Source organism: Podarcis raffonei, chromosome 13, assembly GCF_027172205.1.
Source record: "Podarcis raffonei isolate rPodRaf1 chromosome 13, rPodRaf1.pri, whole genome shotgun sequence".
Taxonomy (NCBI): Eukaryota; Metazoa; Chordata; class Lepidosauria; order Squamata; family Lacertidae; genus Podarcis; species Podarcis raffonei.
In genome coordinates this window covers 36,533,256-36,551,206 of record NC_070614.1, presented here as the reverse complement: position 1 = coordinate 36,551,206, position 17,951 = coordinate 36,533,256, and the positions used below count along the sequence as shown (strand labels likewise).

Here is a 17,951-nt window from a genome sequence, read left to right as displayed (position 1 = left end):
ACGGAAGCAGGAGCCTGACATCTAAAGGGGGAACAGTCAACCCCTCTTCACAGGGAACTGTCTGTGAGGGGAATAGAGGTCTCAACAACCCTCAGCAGCGTCCTTAACAAACTAACCTTCGCAAGATGCTTTGGGGGTCATTGAAAGTGGTGCAGTGCTGCTTTACCTGTAGAGTGCAGGTGGGGCCTGGCCCTATGGTGCATTTCTAAATGGGGAGGGAGGGAAGGAAGGAAGGTGGCACATCGAAAGCAGATGCATGAAACCACAGGGCACATGAGACGCACATGGGTGGAGCTCAGGAGCAGACTGCACAACTCAGGGAAGGAACAGGTTGCTCTCTGTCACACCCACATTATTTTCCATCCAAGGGGGCGAGTGCCTATGAAATGAGATAGTGGGTAAAGGCTACTCACCTGGGCACGTGATGGCAGCTGGCACAGGCCTGCGCTTTGGCCCATTTAAACAGGCCACATACAACATGGTAGACAGATAACGTAAGGATTTGTATAACTTTACAATATGCAGAGAATAATATGGGCTGAGAAATCAGAGAGGAGCTGAGGGAAGTCTCTGGGGGAGGGGAGGGAGGGTTTGAGGGGGGGAAGGGGAAAAATAATGAATATGATAGGTTTTGATATGTTGAAATTGCTAATAAAAACATTTTTAAAAAATAAACAGGCCACATACAAGCCTTCCCTCTGCCCAAATTGCATGCAGGGGACATGCCAAAGAGTTTCGACCCCTGAAATTTTGCAACCCTTTCCAAAGTCTTGCTGCACCGGACCCCAGTTCCTGCCTTCATTTCTGCCCCCTCCATGGTGCTGCTGCTGCAGGAAGCAGTTGAGCACACAGGAGGCCTCTTAAGAAGTGACTGCGGATAAATGCTCTGCCTGCATTTACCACATGACCACTCAGAGACGACGGGGGCCCAGCTGCAGCTCAATGGTTACAGCATCCGCTTTGCATGCAGGAGGTCTTGGGTTCAATCCCTGTCTTCTCCAGGTAGGGTTGGGAGAGATCCCCCTGCCTGGAATGCTGGCACCTGTCCGTGCAGACAGTGCTGAGCTGGATGAGCCAATGGTCTGACTCAGTACAAGGCAACTTTCTAGATTCCATGTGGAGGTCAGGATGCAACCACTGGCATGGAGGGTGTGTGGCCAGGGTGGATATACACACATCTACACAGTTTATTTATTGTAAAGTAAGGATGGCTCAACCTCCGCCTGGGGCCCCCGACTGATACTGACACAGACTCAGAGCAATTTTTGCTCTTTCTTCCCTTAAGACCCCACCGGACACAGTGGGACTTTCTCAGAAGTATGTGCATTGAGATAAGTTCCTACAGAAGGAAGCAAGAGAAGCCACTGGAAATCAGACGTGTTTTGAGAGCTTTATTTAAATACAAGGGCCCAAATAATTAAAAATAAAAAAGTTTCAGCACTGCAATCCCATTATAAAGGAATCAACTTTTGAAAAGGAGGAAAGTAGTGGCCCGAGCCTACAATACTGACATCAGCAAGAGAGACATCATGTCCCCCAACCCTGTTGATTTCCCCCCAGTGCATCCAGGAACATAGTAGAAAATGACCAGGGCAGGTGTGGTGCTGGTCTCTCGCTCAGTTTCTTCTCCCTCCCTCTGCTCATCTTCCATGGCAAACGCTCCTCCACCTCCCTCATTAGAGCCCCACTAAGGGCTCCCTCAGAGGCTCTTTGTGGCTAGAGAGAAACAGAGAGCCCTGATCGGTTAAATTTAAAAAAGGGGAGGATTTATGTGTGTGCGTTGCTGTTTTTTAACAGCTCCCATACCTATTTTCTCTTGTGTGCAACCAGAAGAGGAGTGGGCAGATACTGGTTAAGGGGCAGGGCTTCCATTAAAGACTCTTCCCACAGTTTTCTGTGATAGGAGAGATCTCTTGCCTATTCCCTTTGCCCATGGTACCGGGGAAAGTTTGGATTTGGGAGCTCCAGGTGCAAAGGGGATGGGGAAACAAGAGGAAAAGGCAACCCTAATTCCCCACAACCACACCCATCAGTGCTCCACAGGGTTCGCATGATGCTGTTGGTTCTGGAGAGGTTCCACCTGGTTCTGCAGGGCAGGAGCATCCGGCAACGCAGGGCCTCCAGCACGGGACTCGGGTGGAGGAGGAGGTGTTTGGTCTGGGGGAAAAGGAGAAGACAAGAGTGTGGAGCTGCTGTCATCAACAGGACTTCACTTGCCTCTGCAAGAGCCTGGGAATCCTGTTCCTCCCTTTCGCTTGCCCTCCTGGTGCCCACAACACAGGTTTAGACGGTTCCACCTGCCATGCATGGTGCCACCCTCTGGAGAGGGTGCAGAAGTGACCAGCCCTCCTCGCAAATTTGAAGCTGCGGGCAGAGATCATCCTGGCAGCTACACGGGCACCCCCTCTCTCCCTCCCCAGCATCAGAATTGGGGAGGTGGCTGGTGGAGACTGCAAGGAATCCAGAGTGCCATGGCCAGGCAAGCCTCCCCACCCCCTGCACTCTCCTGCTATGGGGAAAGGCCATAACTCAGTGGTAGAGCAACTGCTTTGAATGCAGAAGGTCCTGGGTTCAATCCCCAATTTCTCCATATTGGATTGGGAATGCTCCCTCGCCGGAACCCAGGAGAACTACTGCCAGACATTATAAACAGTTCTGAAGCCAGTTTTACTTGTGATTTAATTTAACCCCCCCCCCCCCGTTTATAGCCCACCTCTCCTCCAAGGGGCTCCAGGTGGCCTACATGATTCTCCCCCTCCCCATTTCATTGTCCACCAGCCCCTCCGTGAGATGGGTTAGGCTCAGAGACAGGGACTAGCCCAAAGTCACCCAGCGAGTCCCATGGCTGAGTGGGGATTTGAAACCTGGTCTCCCCGGTCCTGGACCAACACTCTGGTCACTTTGCCACACAGCTTCTGGCGTTTGGGAGCATATTTCGAAGTACTTTTTAAAGAGGCGGCTGAACTGCACTGCATACAGGCCCAGATCCTCGTCCCTTTCAAGAAAGCTCAGAGACCCCAGCTGCCAACCACTTTTCCTCTCTCAACGGACCAGACTCCCTTATTTTCCAAGAGAACTCAGGGGATACGGCTCCTCCTACCTGCTGGGGCTGCGTGCGGCGGCTGGGCTTGGAACTTCAGTTCTCCGTCAGGTCCAACGTGGGGTGCCTGCTCAGGCTGCTTTTGGGCTTTCCTCTGTTCCATCTGGAGCACAACCTGTAAGGAACGGGAAGCTGAGTGAGCTCACACACAAACCCTCAAAGTGCAATTGCATCCTGAAAACGGCATGCATGCAATTACAAAATGCTGGGATCTTTTTTGGTTTTGTTTTTTGCACATGTTCCCCCCATGCTTTGATCTTCTTGCAGAAGAAAGGGCTGCAACTGCACACTTATTGCCACACCAAAGCCCTTTCTCCTCTCGGTTAACCCGTCTCCCAATCTGACTTCCCTCACCCAACAGCTATGCCACCCAACCAAATATCTGCCCCCCCAACCTCGTGCTTCCCACCTGCTGAAATTCCTTCTTCTGGGCATCAAGCTCCACCTGCCGCTGCTGCAGTTCCTGGTGCTGCTGGCGAAGCTGCTCAGCTTGCCGGCCTAACTCCGCCTGCTGGGCTGCCAGCTCTGCCTCAAAGCGCTGAAGCTCGGCTTCCGAGTACACTTGGGTCTCTTCCACAGTCTGGATGGGGGAAGAAGTGAGAAACAGAGTGGCTAGCTTAACTGACGAGAGAGATCGTTGAATCTGGGAGCTCTTTTAGGTCACGTGACATGGACTTGGTCCAACACAGAACGAAGGGTGATTGTGGTGGTGATTGTATATGTAGGCAACTCCCCATTGATGCAGCGCATGTTTAAGTGAAATTGTGTATACTGGGGAAATCATTGAAAGAGCCTGCCTGCAAACACCCACTAAACCAGGCTTCCTCAAACTCAGCCCTCCAGATGTTTTGAGACTACAATTCCCATCATCCCTGACCACTGGTTCTGCTAGCTAGGGATTATGGGAGATGTAGGCCAAAAAATATCTGGAGGGCCGAGTTTGAGGAAGCCTGCAAGCCTCTGGAAACTCTTGAAAAAACCCCAAATACACCAAACTCTCCACTGCAATCGCTCCCTGAAAACCTCCTTTCTCAAACTCCAACTCTCCGCAGGCCTCAAAGGTTGGTGCAAAGGCTCCTGGGATTGCACTCGCAAAGGCTTGTGGGATTGCTAAACGTGGTTTTCATGCCATTTTGTTCCACTTCTGGGGTGTGCAAGTCGCCCATGCCTCGAATGTGCCTAAGTGGGGAGTTGCCTGTAATATGGATCAAAGTACCTCTGTTGCAGATTTCACAAATACCAAGGCTTAAGCAGAGGAGGCTGGCCCATTGGGGAAATGGGGCACTGCCCCACCAACATCACTCTGTCCAGGGGGAGGCACTGCCTGCCAGCTTCCTCTCCCTCCTCAGCTTCAGAGTTGCTTCAATAGAACTCAACAGGGAAGATGAGGATGGCAACAAACCAAATACCGTATTTTTCACCCCATAGGACGCACCGGCCCATAGGACGCACCAAGTTTTTTTGGGGGGAAATAAAGAAAAAAAAATTATTTCCCCCCCAGGCGCTTGCGGGGCAGGCAGCGGGGAGAAGCGCTCTTTTCCCCGCCGCCCACCTGCAGACCAGGTCCAGGGACAGCAGGAAGACACGCTGCGCCTCCCCGCTGTCCCCGGAGCTTGCGGGGCTGGCGGCGGGGAGAAGCACGCGTCTCCCCGCCGTCAGCCTCCAAACCACATTGGGAGACAGCGGGATGGCGGCTTTCCGCCTCCCCGGTGTCCCCCGACCTTGTGGGGCTGGCGCTGCGGCTCTCCTGAAGCCTGGAGAGCGAGAGGGGTCGGTGCACACTGACCCCTCTCGCTCTCCAGGCTTCAGCGAAAGCCTGCATTCCCCCCATAGGACGCACACACATTTCCCCTTCATTTTTGCAGGGGAAAAAGAGCGTCCTATAGGGCGAAAAATACGGTACAAACTCCACTAGTCTCTGGCTCTTGGGCTCACTGCCTTCTGCCCCACCAGCCCCAATGGGCACGGGCAGCTACTGGGCTTATGTTCCCATGGCTGGAACAAGTACCCACTGAAAAATACAGTTATAGCTCCTAAAAGGCTGCTGCTGCAAAAATGAAAGGTTCTGAGCATTTTTGCTCTCCTCAACAAATAAAAATGTAATCAAGCTGAGGGGTGAGAATCAGAAATGGCCACACAAAGTTGCTGGCTTCGTAGTTATGCTGCATATTAAAACTGCTTTATAAAGTTGCTTTATTAGATCTGACAGTTGTTTTTGGAATCAGTTTATTTTTTTGAAATGCTGCAAGCAACTTTGAGCAATTTATAGAAAACTCTCCTAACATACACAGGGCAGGAAAAACCAGTCACCTTCATTCATCATTTAAAAACATCTTCTGCCCCAATTTTCTTTTTTTTAATTGCATGGCTTAAAATCATTTGACACTTTTTTTATTAAAAAAAACTTGAAACAACCTTTACCTTTAACAACACCAGAACCTTGAGGCTCAGGGCCATCAAAGACAGCCAAGGAAAAGTCAGCATGTTTTGACTGTAATCAGATAAAACTGAAATGTTGTTTTCTTGACTCAGAAGTCTCTCACAAAATCAATTTTCAAAAACTCCCACACTATAGCGAAGGAATCGGATCAGGGACAGTAGGCCCTCTTGATACACAGCCCCAAACAATTTAAGACAAGTCTCCTTCCACGCCAAGGGAATTAGCTTGCCTCAAGCAAAGACAAATGATTTGCTTTTTAGAAACTTCACATGCATGCAGCAAGATTAACCTAGTTTCAGAGAGTGTGTTAGATATGTCTCCTCCTGGCCTAGGGATGGGCGGACCTTATTTAACCAGAGGGGCTCACTCCCTCAAGGGCAACCTTGCATCATGCCAGTAGAGGGTGTGGCTAGAGGCAAAAGTGGGTGTGGCTAATGATCTGACTCTTACCTCTGTACAATAGGCTACATTCCAGGCCTGCCAAGCCCAGGCTTCTCCAAGCGCCCACCCACCTAAATCTATCCTTACATATCCAAGGCATAATCACAGTTCAATAGCAGATTTCAGCCAGGGAAAAGCACTTGGAACAAGGCTGGAACAAGTGTTTGGCCCATGGAGATTCCTAGGGCTTGAGAGAGAGAGAGAGAGAAGAAGGGAGGGAGGTAATTTCTGGCCCCTGCAACTGAGGTGTCCCACACCCCTGAACCTGCAATCTGCTACAGTGACCTGCTTCTTTGATCCTTGTTAGAATATTGTTTCGCACAGCAGTCTCCCCTCCACAAACCTCCCATCCGTCGGCTTCATTGAATTCCTTCTTCTGAGTGGATTTGAGGAACTCTTCCAGGGTCACCAGGCGGTCTTTGTTAAGGTCCACCTGCAAGAAGATAAGTTGTGAACTGACCACAGAAATCTGCCTGAGCTTTCAGTACCTCTATTAGGCTTCAATCGCCATTTTCAGCCCCTCCCTGCTTTTCTGACATTTTCCCCTCCAAGCCTGTTGGCGCCTCAGAAATTTGCAGCGTATGAGTTATGGGTCCTCCACCCTTCTCTCTTGACTCTGGGTCACTCCATACTTATACTGGCTACACGTCTTAAAGCTTTCACTTCTTAAGGAAAATAATGAGCAAGATTCTAGGCTCGTTTGCTGTGAAACAGACTTGGAAGTAAGTTTTGTATATCCGTATGCTGCATTTCTGCACCCACAGAAAAAAAAACAAAACAAAAAACTCACCTTAATGTTACAACAGCTCCCAATTTAAATCAACATAGAATTATAAATAAACAAAACCAATCACTACAAACCTGACAATAAAACCTACAAAAACAGCAGCAAGTAGATGACAAAAAGCAGGAGCAGGACAGGACAAACAACTGCTTTCCCCACAAAAGCTTTTCTAGAAAGGAAAGCTTTGACTTGCCCTTAGGAGGAGGGGAGAACCCACACAAACCTCCCTGTGGAGGGAATTCCATAGGCTGGGCACCACTACCAAAAAGGCCCCGTCTCCATTTCAGCCTTAGCAAATCTGGAAGTCATCAGGTTGGCTAACTTCCCATCACCCCCAACCTGGAGGGCACCAGGTTGGCAAAAGCTGCTCTCGTTAACAATCCTCCTCACATCAAAAGGTGGGGAAAGCAGAAACAGAGCCCCAGTGATGAGTCAAGCTGGTAAACATTCAGAACAGAACAGCCTTCCCTCAGCCTTGGGTCCTCAGGTGGGAGGGCGACATCAGGTTGGGGGAAGTTCCAGTCATCTATTCTTGATACTTGGAAAAATACCGAGGTGTAGATGACACCAGCTGACGGGAACAATACGCAGAAAGATCTCAGAAGCCAAATGTGTGGGAGAGAAAAGGGGAAAGCCAAGTTTCCCAGTACACACACACACACAAATAAACACACAGGCTCTGCCACCCACATATTTCCTGAAGTCAGTCTCTTTCTCCACAACCTCTCAGGGGAAAGGAAACGTGTGGTCTGGCCCTTTCAACCACTCTGGTAGTGAAAGGATGTTAACTGGAGGGAAGCAGTTCAGTCCTCCTCCGCTCCAGTTGCAAGCTGCTTCCGTCACTATAGACGGCCAATGTTTTCTGTGCTTGCTGCACATTAGCAGAGATTCCATGACCTCGCTTGCTGCCTCCGTTCCATTTCCAGCAACTCCCATCAGCCTCAGGGCTGCACGGCCAATGATAAGAGATGGAGAACAGTTCAAAAAAACATCTGGAGGCAGGCAATGAGTTCTGCCACCCCTGTTGTGGTCTCTTTTAGTGTTCACCCTCACCCACAAATTCTGGGGTTTGGGTATTTTTTTTATTTTTGGCAAAGCTTTCTACTAAGACGAGTCTTCTAGACTCAGTACAGTGGTACCTCGGGTTACATACGCTTCAGGTTACATGCGCTTCAGGTTACAGACTCTGCTAACCCAGAAATAGTACCTCGGGTTAAGAACTTTGCTTCAGGTTGAGAACAGAAATCGTGCAGCAGCAGCAGGAGGCCCCATTAGCTAAAGTGGTGCTTCAGGTTAAGAACAGTTTCAGGTTAAGAACGGACCTCCGGGACGAATTAAGTACGTAACTAGAGGTATCACTGTACTGTGAATGAGCAGAGGCAACGCCACAAAGCATAAACTGTGGAACTCGCTCCTGCAGGACATTATGCACGAGAACCCTGTGAGGTAGGGCTATGCTGCAGGCAATAGGCTGGGCTGAGAGACAGTAAGCCGGACTGCAGCTCCCATCATCCCCCAACCACAGACCATGACTGCTGGGGCTGAGGGTCATTGGGGGAGTCCAAAAATCAGGAGGGCGGTAAGTTGGAGGAAAGGTACATTAAGTCCTCCCGCCAACAACAACAGGCTGTGGGAACTTGGCATCTCACTCAGCTGATACGCTAGCACTGTGGATTGCTTTACCACCAGCAGCCTTCAAAAAACAAGCCAAAGAGGCAGCGTGGTGCAGTGGTTAGCGTTGGATAAGGACCTAGGAGAGCAGGGTTCAAGTCCCCACTCGGCCATGAAGCTTGCCAGGGCTACCCCGCCTCGCAGGGATAGAACAGAAAGGGGAAGAAGCAGGTGTTTCACTCGGAGAAAAGCTGGGGTGTCATAATAAGCATGTCTCGCAGGTGGACCCCCCTTGCCTTCTCTGATTGCGGGGAACAATGGCGCTACATTGCCCTCTCCGTCCGGCCCATATGCTTACATTGTGCATGACATGCTCCCGCATGCGCAGCCGCTCCTCCTCCATTTCTAACATGTCGTCCTCTTCGTTCCGGGGGTCGTAGACCTTCTCCAGCTGCAAAATGGGGAACAAGGGCAAGGTGAGAGGCTAAGAAGTCCTGTTGTGCCCATCTCCCTTCTCTAACCCCGAGGAACCTCTTCCCCACAAGAAAAGGTCCAAAGGTCCTAAATCTTGGGCGCATAGGAAGCTGCCTCCTACTCTGTCAGACCAGTTGGGTCTATTTAGCTTTGTCTACACTGGACTGCCGGGACGCGGGTGGCGCTGTGCGTTAAACCACAGAGCCTAGGACTTGCCGATCAGAAGGTCGGCGGTTCTAATCCCCATGACGGAGTGAGCTCCCATTGCTCGGTCCCTGCTCCTGCCAACCTAGCAGTTCGAAAGCACCTCAAAGTGCAAGTAGATAAATAGGTACCGCTCTGGCGGGAAGGTAAAAGGCGTTTCCGTGTGCTGCTCTGGTTCACCAGAAGCGGCTTAGTCATGCTGGCCACGTGACCTGGAAGCTGTACGCCGGCTCCCTCGGCCCATAAAGCGAGATAAGCGCCGCAACCCCAGAGTTGGTCACGACTGAACCTAATGGTCAGGGGTCCCTTTACCTTTACCCTGGACTGCTAGCATCTTTTTGGCTCTTCAAGCTGAGGCATCCCCCAGCCCTGCCTGGAGACGCCAGGGATCAAATTTAGGACCTCTGGCATGCACAACATGCATGCTACACGCCTGAGCTCATGTCGTTCCCAAGAAGGGAAACCCGCCTCTCAAGACTGCTCACAACCCACCCCACAAAAAAACAGGGATGGGGAGTCTGTGGCCCTTGAGATATTGCTGGGACTCCTATCAGCCCTCTTATCAGATCATCTCTTGACAACTGGGCTGTAGCTCAGACAGGAAAGTGCTTGCCCTGCACGCAGAATTTCCCAGGTTCAATCCCCAGCATTTGGGCTGGTAAATAGACCCCTGCCTGATAAAATTGCTCACTATACGCAGGCAAGAGGCTAGTCCTTATGATGACCTGTTTCAAGGTTGCACCACAGCAGACTGCAAGGGGAGGCTCAAATGCTTGAATGCATCCCCTTCTGCCCCTAAATACAAGAAAAACTTCTTTGTACACAGAAAACAAAGTGTCAGAGAGAAGCTTTCCTCCCATGTGCTAGTTTTCTACATGCAGAGGGGCTTGCGGGCTTGCTTTTGTATGGAAGAGCATTGAAACATGCATGCCCCTCCCAGCTGCAGTCTGCTGTGGTACAGCCTGGGCACAGGCTTATTACTAAAAACCAGGCAGAGAACTTACCTCCTTAGTGAAGAGAGCCTCCAGTTCCTGCTCATCTAGAACTCCATCACTATTTGTGTCTGAGGGGGGAAAGTAAGAGAGATAAGAGTTAGACCAAGGCAAGCCTCTCTCTGTCCCCAATGAGTAATTATGGGAGAGCCAGTGGCCTGGTTTTGCACATCACAATATGCCAGAGTTTTATGCCCACCCCAACCCCACACAAATTACAGCCTGTCATGTCACCTAAAGCCTAGGCTGTGCCTTGTTGCCTTCAAACAACATGGTGAGCTACCAATTAATCCAAGAACAAACCTTGGTTTTTTTGCACGTGGTGGGTTTGAAAAAAACCTTGTTCTGGGTTTGAACAACATTACAGCCAAAAGAATGTGGCTTTGTCCATTGTTTGAATTAATTTCCAGATTGTGTTTCTACATTACCCTGGGACCTTGCAGTGAAGGGAGAGTAATAAATCCGATCTAGAAAATAATGTGACTTGTTTGGGGCACATGTGGAGGTGAGGGAGAAGAGAGAAGCTGTGCAGGGACAGGGTGAGGCACGTTCAGAAATAAACCATGTTTTCAAGACAAACTGTGGCCTAAATGGCCTCCATCCTGTATACCTGAAGGAGCGTCTCCACCCTCATCGTTTAGCCCACACATTGAGGTCCAGCTCCGAGGACCTTCTGGCAGTTTCTTCACTGCGAGAAGTGAAGTTACAGGCAACCAGGCAGAGGGCCTTCCCATCAGATGTCAAGGAGATAAATAACTATACAACTTTTAGAAGATACCCGAAGGCAGCCCTGTATCTGGAGATTTTTAATGTTTCATGTTTTATTGTGTTTTTATGTGTTGGAAGCCATCCAGAGTGACTTCCAACTACAGTGGTATTTCGGGATGGAAATGGGATCCGTTCCAGAGCCCCGTTCGCATCCTGAATGGAACGTAAGACGCAACGGCGCGTCTGCATGTGCACGGGTCGCGTTTTGCCGCTTCCATGCATGCACGTGACGTCATTTTGAGCGTCTGTACATGCGCAGGCGGCGAAACCCGGAAGTAACACGCTCCGTTACTTCCGGGTTGCCACGGAGCGCAACCCAAAAGCACTCAACCTGAAGCACATTCAACCCGAGGTATGACTGTACTAAAAATGCCACTAATCTACCGATCGTCAGCTAAACCTGTCAGCCCTCCACTGCTATAAGCCTGAAACCAGAGCTCCCTTCAGGGAAGTGATGAAAGACAGAAATAGAGGAACACCCTTCCTCCCCCTCCTCACCGTGTAATTTGAAGAAAGTCTTGGGGTTAAACTCATTGGGGTCCAAGCCGTCGGTCTCCTGCCAGACTTCCTTGAGCTGATCGCGGCTCCCCTGCGTTGGGGTTACAGATGAGGCAATCAAGGCCAGTCCAAAGAATATCTCCCATCTTTGCCTCCCACAGGAACACCTGCATGCAACCCCCCCCCAAAAAAAAACACCTAGAAGTGGTTCCCTTACCGGGACATTGACCTTGGGATGCTCCTTGTGCTTCTTCTTGAGCGCCTCAAAATGCGCCTCCTCCTCCCGGCGCTTCTCCTCATCCAGAGATTTCAAGTACTCCCGGCGCTCGTGCTCCTTCATCATCTCGTAGCGCTTGAACTCCTCGTGGTGAGCGGCATCGTAGTTCTCCAGGTCCTTAGTAGCCTGCGGGGCGAAGAGGCAAGACAGATAGTGTCAACAGTGACAAAGTGGAGTGGGAGAGCTGGGACAAAAGCATTTCCTCCTGCTCTAACCCGGGATGCTCGAAGACGGATGCTTGAAGTCCCTGCAAACCTCAAAGTAAACACAAGAATGTAAGGCGAGCTTGCTAGATCTGGCCAATGATCCATCTAGTGCAGCACATGCATACATATTTTTTGCTTTTACGATTTTTTTCACATTTCCATTCACAAAAAACAAACATTAATCATTGACTTCCCTCCCTTCAATGGTTCATTCTAATTATCTTCTGCTGCTGCATATTCTAATTAACTCCATATTAATTCTTTCTCCTCTTCTCTCAGCTTAATTTATACCGCTGAATTTACTCTAATCCTGCCAAGGTTTTGTTTGCAATAACTCTTCAGATATTATACAAACGTTTTCCAATCTCCCTTAAACACTCTTTCCTCCTGATCTCTTATTCTGCTGGTTAAACTTGCTATTTCTGCATATTCCGTCAGCTTCGTCTGCCATTCTTCCTTTGTTGGTACTGTTCCCTCCCTCCCATTTCTGACCATATACCATCTGGGCTGCTGTGGTTGGATATAGAAACAGATTCTTTAGAGACATCTGACTCAGTTATTCGGAACAGCTAACAACTGGTTAACAACTCTAACTCCTCTCTCAGCTCTCTCAATAAACCACTGTAAGAATTGCAGCTCTATGAGGGGAATAAGGGACCCCTAACAACTTAATGAACTACAGTCACTCCCAGGATTCTTTGGGGAAAGCCACGAGTGTTTAAAGTGGTATAATACTGCTTTAATGTATAGTGCAGACAGGGCCACCGTCTTACTGAGCTAGGCAGAGCTGAGATAGAATTGCACTAGGACTGCAAACTCAAAAGCTATTCCGGATTTGGGTCTTGCAACCCCACTTGATCTCAGACCTGCCATCTACCACCCATCCCTTGAGACCAAAAGTAGAATAGATTGGATACATATTAAAAATCTGGATGTGCTGTGATTACTAAACGTACATGCACAAAACAAAAACACAGTATCTCCCATCCTGATCAGCCTGCCTTTCTTCAAAAGGGGATGAGCCAATAAAGAAAACACTTTACAGAAAAGCAGAGGAGCATTGTGGGGGTGGGAAGAGATTATCTTACTTCCTCGAACAAACTGTGCATGAGAATTATTGTCTTAGGAGGCTGCTCCTTCTGGGGGAATTGAATCCTCAACACAGGCAATTACCTCCAGTTTAATTCCCAAAGAATTGCTCTTTTTGTGGCTGTTTTCCTCCAGAGCATAAGGAAAGGAAAAAAACTTCACTCCCTTAAACAATATGGGGGAGGAGAAAACGACACACACGGCTGATCCCACACTGAACCACATGGAGCGTTAGGCAAAAGGCCTTGCTTTTAAACCAGTCACCCATACTTATCAATATTAATTAGCAAGTGAAGCTTCTTCCACCATGGAGCAAAATGCGATCACCTGTTAATTGCCATGGATCACACAGCTGTCGAAAAGCGCAGCAGCAGCAACAGAGAATGGTTGATAAATAGGCAATAAGACCCACTGCAAGGATATCTTCTTGCACAGCACTTGAATCAGGCAGTTGTGTTGCATTGCACAAGTATGGACCAGGGTGAGGTGAGCAAACACCAGGGCATCAGCACACCACAGGCTGACAAGACAGCCACATCGATTTTGGTAAGAAATAAGGATGGAAGTTCAGACATACGGCTTGAATGAGCAACTCCAGATCCCGGGCTTCAAACGTGTGCTGGTTTTGAGGGTCCAGATGTTCGAACTGCTTCAGCAAAGAGAGGTGATCGACCTGTACATCTGGAGGGGGAGAGGAGTTTGCAGGGGAGAGGTTAAGGATGCTGGTTCACATCTGAAGCTCCAACAGGTCACAGAGAATGGGGATGAGGAGCCTGCAGCCCTCCACAGGTTGTCGGGCTACAAATCCCATCAGCTCCAACCAACCTGGCCAAGGACAGCACACAGAAGGCAGCAGATTCCCCACCTTCCACTTAAGCCAATGGCTATTGGTCAGAACAACTGAAAATGGAACTTCCAGACTGTATCAGTTCCTGGTGACAACAGGGGATGGGGCTCACTATGAAGCCTAACTCATGAGTCTCCTGAAAAGTAAGTGTGAGGGTGGGGAGACCAGGCTGGCGGCTGATGGACCAATCTAACAAGACCATTTTTATGGCTACATCTGAGGAAGCCCAGGCTGAAAATGCAACTAATAAGTAAGTGCAATAGACTGTCAGGAACAATTAATCCCTGATCAGAAGGGATAAGTGTCCAAAGACCACTCAGTGTGCACACAGATTAACTCTGCAGTGGCCCTGAACTTCTCATGCTGGAACCCAGATCTAACACAAACTATCCAAAATGCCACAGTCCCAACCACAAAACCAGGATCCCTGACTCTCAGCACCCCCTATTTCTATTCCCCAAATCCCTCCAGGAGCCCCCACTCACGCCACCCTCTTCTGTCCCAGCTCACCTTGTTCCATGGTTGCATCCATCTTGGCCTTCAGAAGCATCCGAAGCCGGGAGACCTCTTGACGCTTCAATTCATCAAGTTTGGTGCGGACATGGTGGCTGACAAAGTCCAGCTCTTTGCTGAGTTTTCCGCTCTGAAAGAAGCCACAGATGGCAGAGGTTTTATTTATTATTAGTCATGCTAATTCCACCCTTCCTCCAAGGAACCCAATGCAGAACATGCATCTCATCCAATCTTCACAACAGCCTTATGAGATAGGATAGGTTGAGTGACAGCAATTGGACTAAAGTCATCTAAGTGAGCTTTGGGATTTAAAGCAGGGTTGGGGAGCCTCCAGCCCAGGGGCCAGCCTTAGCCCACTGGGAGTCCAATTTGGCCCACCAGGACATTTGGAAAACTCATGCAAGGGCTTTTTGGAGGTGGCCAAGGCTGTCATATTTGGCCTGATAAGCGTCTTGTCCATGGAGTCAAAAAGGTTCCCCACCCTGATTTAAGGCCAGGTTTTCTCAGTCCACGTTCAGCAAGTGAAGTGTTACCACACTGCAGAGCGATATGGATCCATTACTACCACAAAAATCCAAGTCTGGCTCCCAGGGAAGCCATATTTCATTATCCACCAAACCCAAAACCTCTGAATGTTGGCTAAAGAAGAAAACTATCTTGCTAGCACACATGACCACACAACATAGTTCAGATCACCTTGATGTCCTCAGCATTGGCTGCTTGGAGCTTTTCCCGGAAGTGCCCATCTGTTTCCAACACATTGATCACTTCTTGGAGGTAGCGGTGATAATAGAGGCCTGTGTCCTGTGCAAAAGCAAGAGCAATGGGTCAGGGCAGCCATCCGGGGAAGGGCTGTTGGTCAGAGGTAAAGCGTTTGCTTTGCACACGTAAGGTTCTCCGATTTAGTCCCTGGGGTCTCCAGAGAAGGGGACCTGGGAGAGATGCTTGGTTAGAGAAGATACAGAACTGGGCTTAATGGACTCAGAGGTCCAATGCAACATAAGCAAACTCCATGTGCTAACCATCATCCTCATCAATAACAAATGGAGAGCTGTAACAAAATTCTGCAGTGTGACATGCTCCTGCTCTTGCACCCCAAGATCCATCAACTTCCTTATCACAATCAGTTCATAAATACTGTTGAGACCAACAAATTTCTGGTGCCATCTGGTCTCTGGCTGAGACACGAGGCTGTAAATCTTCCCCTCCCTTTCACAGCCTAAACTGCTCAAAGTAGAGGCTTCATCCTTGAAATATGAGAAAGATACAGTTTAAGAGACAAAGACAATTAGTGACATATATATGGTGTGGGCTTCATCAAACTTTTGGGACAAAAATCAGGCCACCTAGTCCTATCTCTCTCTCTCTGAAACGAGAGATTATTCACTTCCACTAAAGTATGAAGTTCTCAATTTCCACAGCAAAACTATGTAAGGGCAAATCCAGCAACAAGATGGGACAAAAAACAAGAAGCCCAGAGAGATGTTCTGCATGTTAAACACCTGAGATTTCATCTGAACCTATATTTAATTACGCACTGATTTAAAAGTTATCTGCTTTGTCTCATGACGAACCAAAACATTTTAAGAGCTAAACTTCCATCCTTGAATTTATTTTATTCCTATATAGTCACCAGATAACATGGGAAGACATCAATGACCTTAAATGTCTACTTCATGTTTTATAAACCCTCTTTACTCCATTTCCTATGATTTATTATATTTGTAGTTTTTTAAAAATAAACCACTGCATTCCAGTTTGTTCAAGCAAAAATGAAATATTCCCATTTCAGAGTTACAAGTAAAAAAATACCAGTTGATAAATGGAATGATTTCTGGTACTGGCTTGCAAAGAATAGCATAAGCATTTCCTGTATTGAATCATAAATAAACACATTTATTCTAAAGTGGTAGGAGACTGGCGCCTGACTCCAAGTTCTGCTAACCAGGAGATAGGATAATGATGATAATATCATAGAATCATAGAGTTGGAAGAGACCACAAGGGCCATCGAGTCCAACCCCCTGCCAAGCAGAAAACACCATCAGAGCACTCCTGACATATGGTTGTCAAGCCTCTGCTTACAGACCTCCAAAGAAGGAGACTCCACCACACTCCTTGGCAGCAAATTCCACTGTCGAACAGCTCTTACTGTCAGGAAGTTCTTCCTAATCACCAACCACCATTATACATTAGGGCACTACTCAAGAATACAGAGATGTTTAGGATTAGAATTCCTTACTGGTGCCTCAGGGGGAGTCTCCTCTTCTTGCTTCTCCTTGGGCCGTTCAATGGGCACACAGCTTGCCAACCCTAAAAGGGCAGCGCTCAGGAGCCACGTCAGGTGCATTGCCTTGCGTGCCTGTTGCCGAGATCCTATGGAAACCAGGAAACACTACATTAGGAACGCAGAGATGGAATTCCCAAAAAGGAAAGAAATGGCAAGAGCAATCGTTTCTCCACACCTCCCCCCACCCCCAGGGCCGGATTGAGGTTTGATGAGGCCCTAAGCTACTGAAGGTAATGGGGCCCTTTATACGCCCAGCTGTCCTTTGTCAACAACAAATTGCCGCTGTTTTTTTGTGTTGAATATATGCTATATGGTAATTTATGGACCTAATAGGTATCTAAAGCCATTTACACATAAAAAATATGTATTTTATCAGCGTAATTGTTGAACTTATATTTTGGAAATGTACATCCAGTTTGTTTTTTCCTTTAATTTTTTGGGGGGCTCCCAAGAGAGTGGAGCCCTAAGCTATAGCTTGTTTAGCTTATACGTAAATCCGGCACTGCCCACCCCAAAGGAAAGGCAAACATAAAAGTCCAGGAACGGGCAAGTTTGCACCACGTGGCAAATGCAAATCTGAAGTCCACAGACTGCAGCTGACCAGTGTAATTTGTTGCCAGTGCCAAAGTTCAATACAGCACTTGAGAACAGTAGTAATAATAATAATAATAACAATAAAAGCCAGGAGCCCTAGAGCAAGTGCAGAGCAGTTCCTCACTTGCTATGTCCCCTCAACATATCTTGGATCAGGGGGCAGGGCTTGCAAGTCACAGAGCAAAGCTGTAATCCCCGACGTTTCACAAGCCTCAAAACACATCCCCAGCAGTACCCGGAACCTAAAAGCGGAGTGGGGAGAGCTTGAGCGGTGAGCTGCATCCTTTGACCTGGAAACCCCAATCCCTCCTGCCGGAGACGCCGAGGAGGCGGGCGGTGGTTGGGCGGCCAGCGAAATGCACTCTGGACATGCTCAAGAGGGCCGCTTTCCCCTCCTTTGTGATACTGTTCTGAACGTCGTAGGGCTAGGAGCCCCCGGCGTTGGCGAGTTATTCCGAGGCTTGGCCCTTGCGCCTGAAGCAAAGGTCCCGGCGCTGACCCTTCCGCGACTCACCTGAGTCCAAAGGTGCCTGCGACCGAACGTTCGGCCACCTTCTCCAGTCGGCTTCCTCTTTCCCAAGCAGGCCCCGCCCCTATATCTGCATGCCTAGCCACGCCCCCTCTCTAGTCCGGGCCTCGCCGGCTACGCCACCTTCGCTCTGTCACGTCCGGCGCTCTATTTGCGTCATGCCCCCACCTTCCAACCTCTTTTGCATAGACGGCCACGCCCCCGTCCTCCTCCTTCCCAAATAGCTGCATCCCCCCTCTTCCTCCCTTTATCCGTGTTTTCTGGTAAATGGACGCTAGAGGGCGCAGAGAGGCGA

At 49.0% G+C, this 17,951-nt stretch overlaps 1 protein-coding gene across 1 annotated transcript; it reads right to left on the bottom strand.

Annotated features, from left to right (window-relative positions):
* Window positions 1-1,377: 1,377 nt before the first annotated feature.
* On the bottom strand, window positions 1,378-17,754 carry NUCB1 (nucleobindin 1). Its single transcript, XM_053363385.1, has 13 exons — window positions 17,642-17,754; window positions 16,486-16,619; window positions 14,941-15,048; window positions 14,242-14,374; window positions 13,462-13,565; window positions 11,530-11,715; window positions 11,313-11,403; window positions 10,059-10,117; window positions 8,735-8,827; window positions 6,325-6,414; window positions 3,510-3,680; window positions 3,101-3,215; window positions 1,378-2,157 (listed from the first exon to the last, which is right to left on the bottom strand). The coding sequence occupies exons 2-13, from the start codon at window positions 16,591-16,593 to the stop codon at window positions 2,030-2,032; spliced, it is 1,386 nt and encodes a 461-aa protein (XP_053219360.1). The 5' UTR covers window positions 16,594-16,619; window positions 17,642-17,754; the 3' UTR covers window positions 1,378-2,029.
* Window positions 17,755-17,951: the final 197 nt, after the last annotated feature.

Bases quoted from the DNA above. Each gene is read 5' to 3' on its own strand.
- NUCB1 (XM_053363385.1), bottom strand. From the start codon at position 16,593: ATGCACCTGACGTGGCTCCTGAGCGCTGCCCTTTTAGGGTTGGCAAGC. The intron at 13,566-14,241 runs GTGAGCTGGGAC...CTCCCCCTCCAG, and splicing joins GGATGCAACCATGGAACAAG to ATGTACAGGTCGATCACCTC. The intron at 11,716-13,461 runs GTATGTCTGAAC...TTCGCCCCGCAG, and splicing joins TGGAGTTGCTCATTCAAGCC to GCTACTAAGGACCTGGAGAA.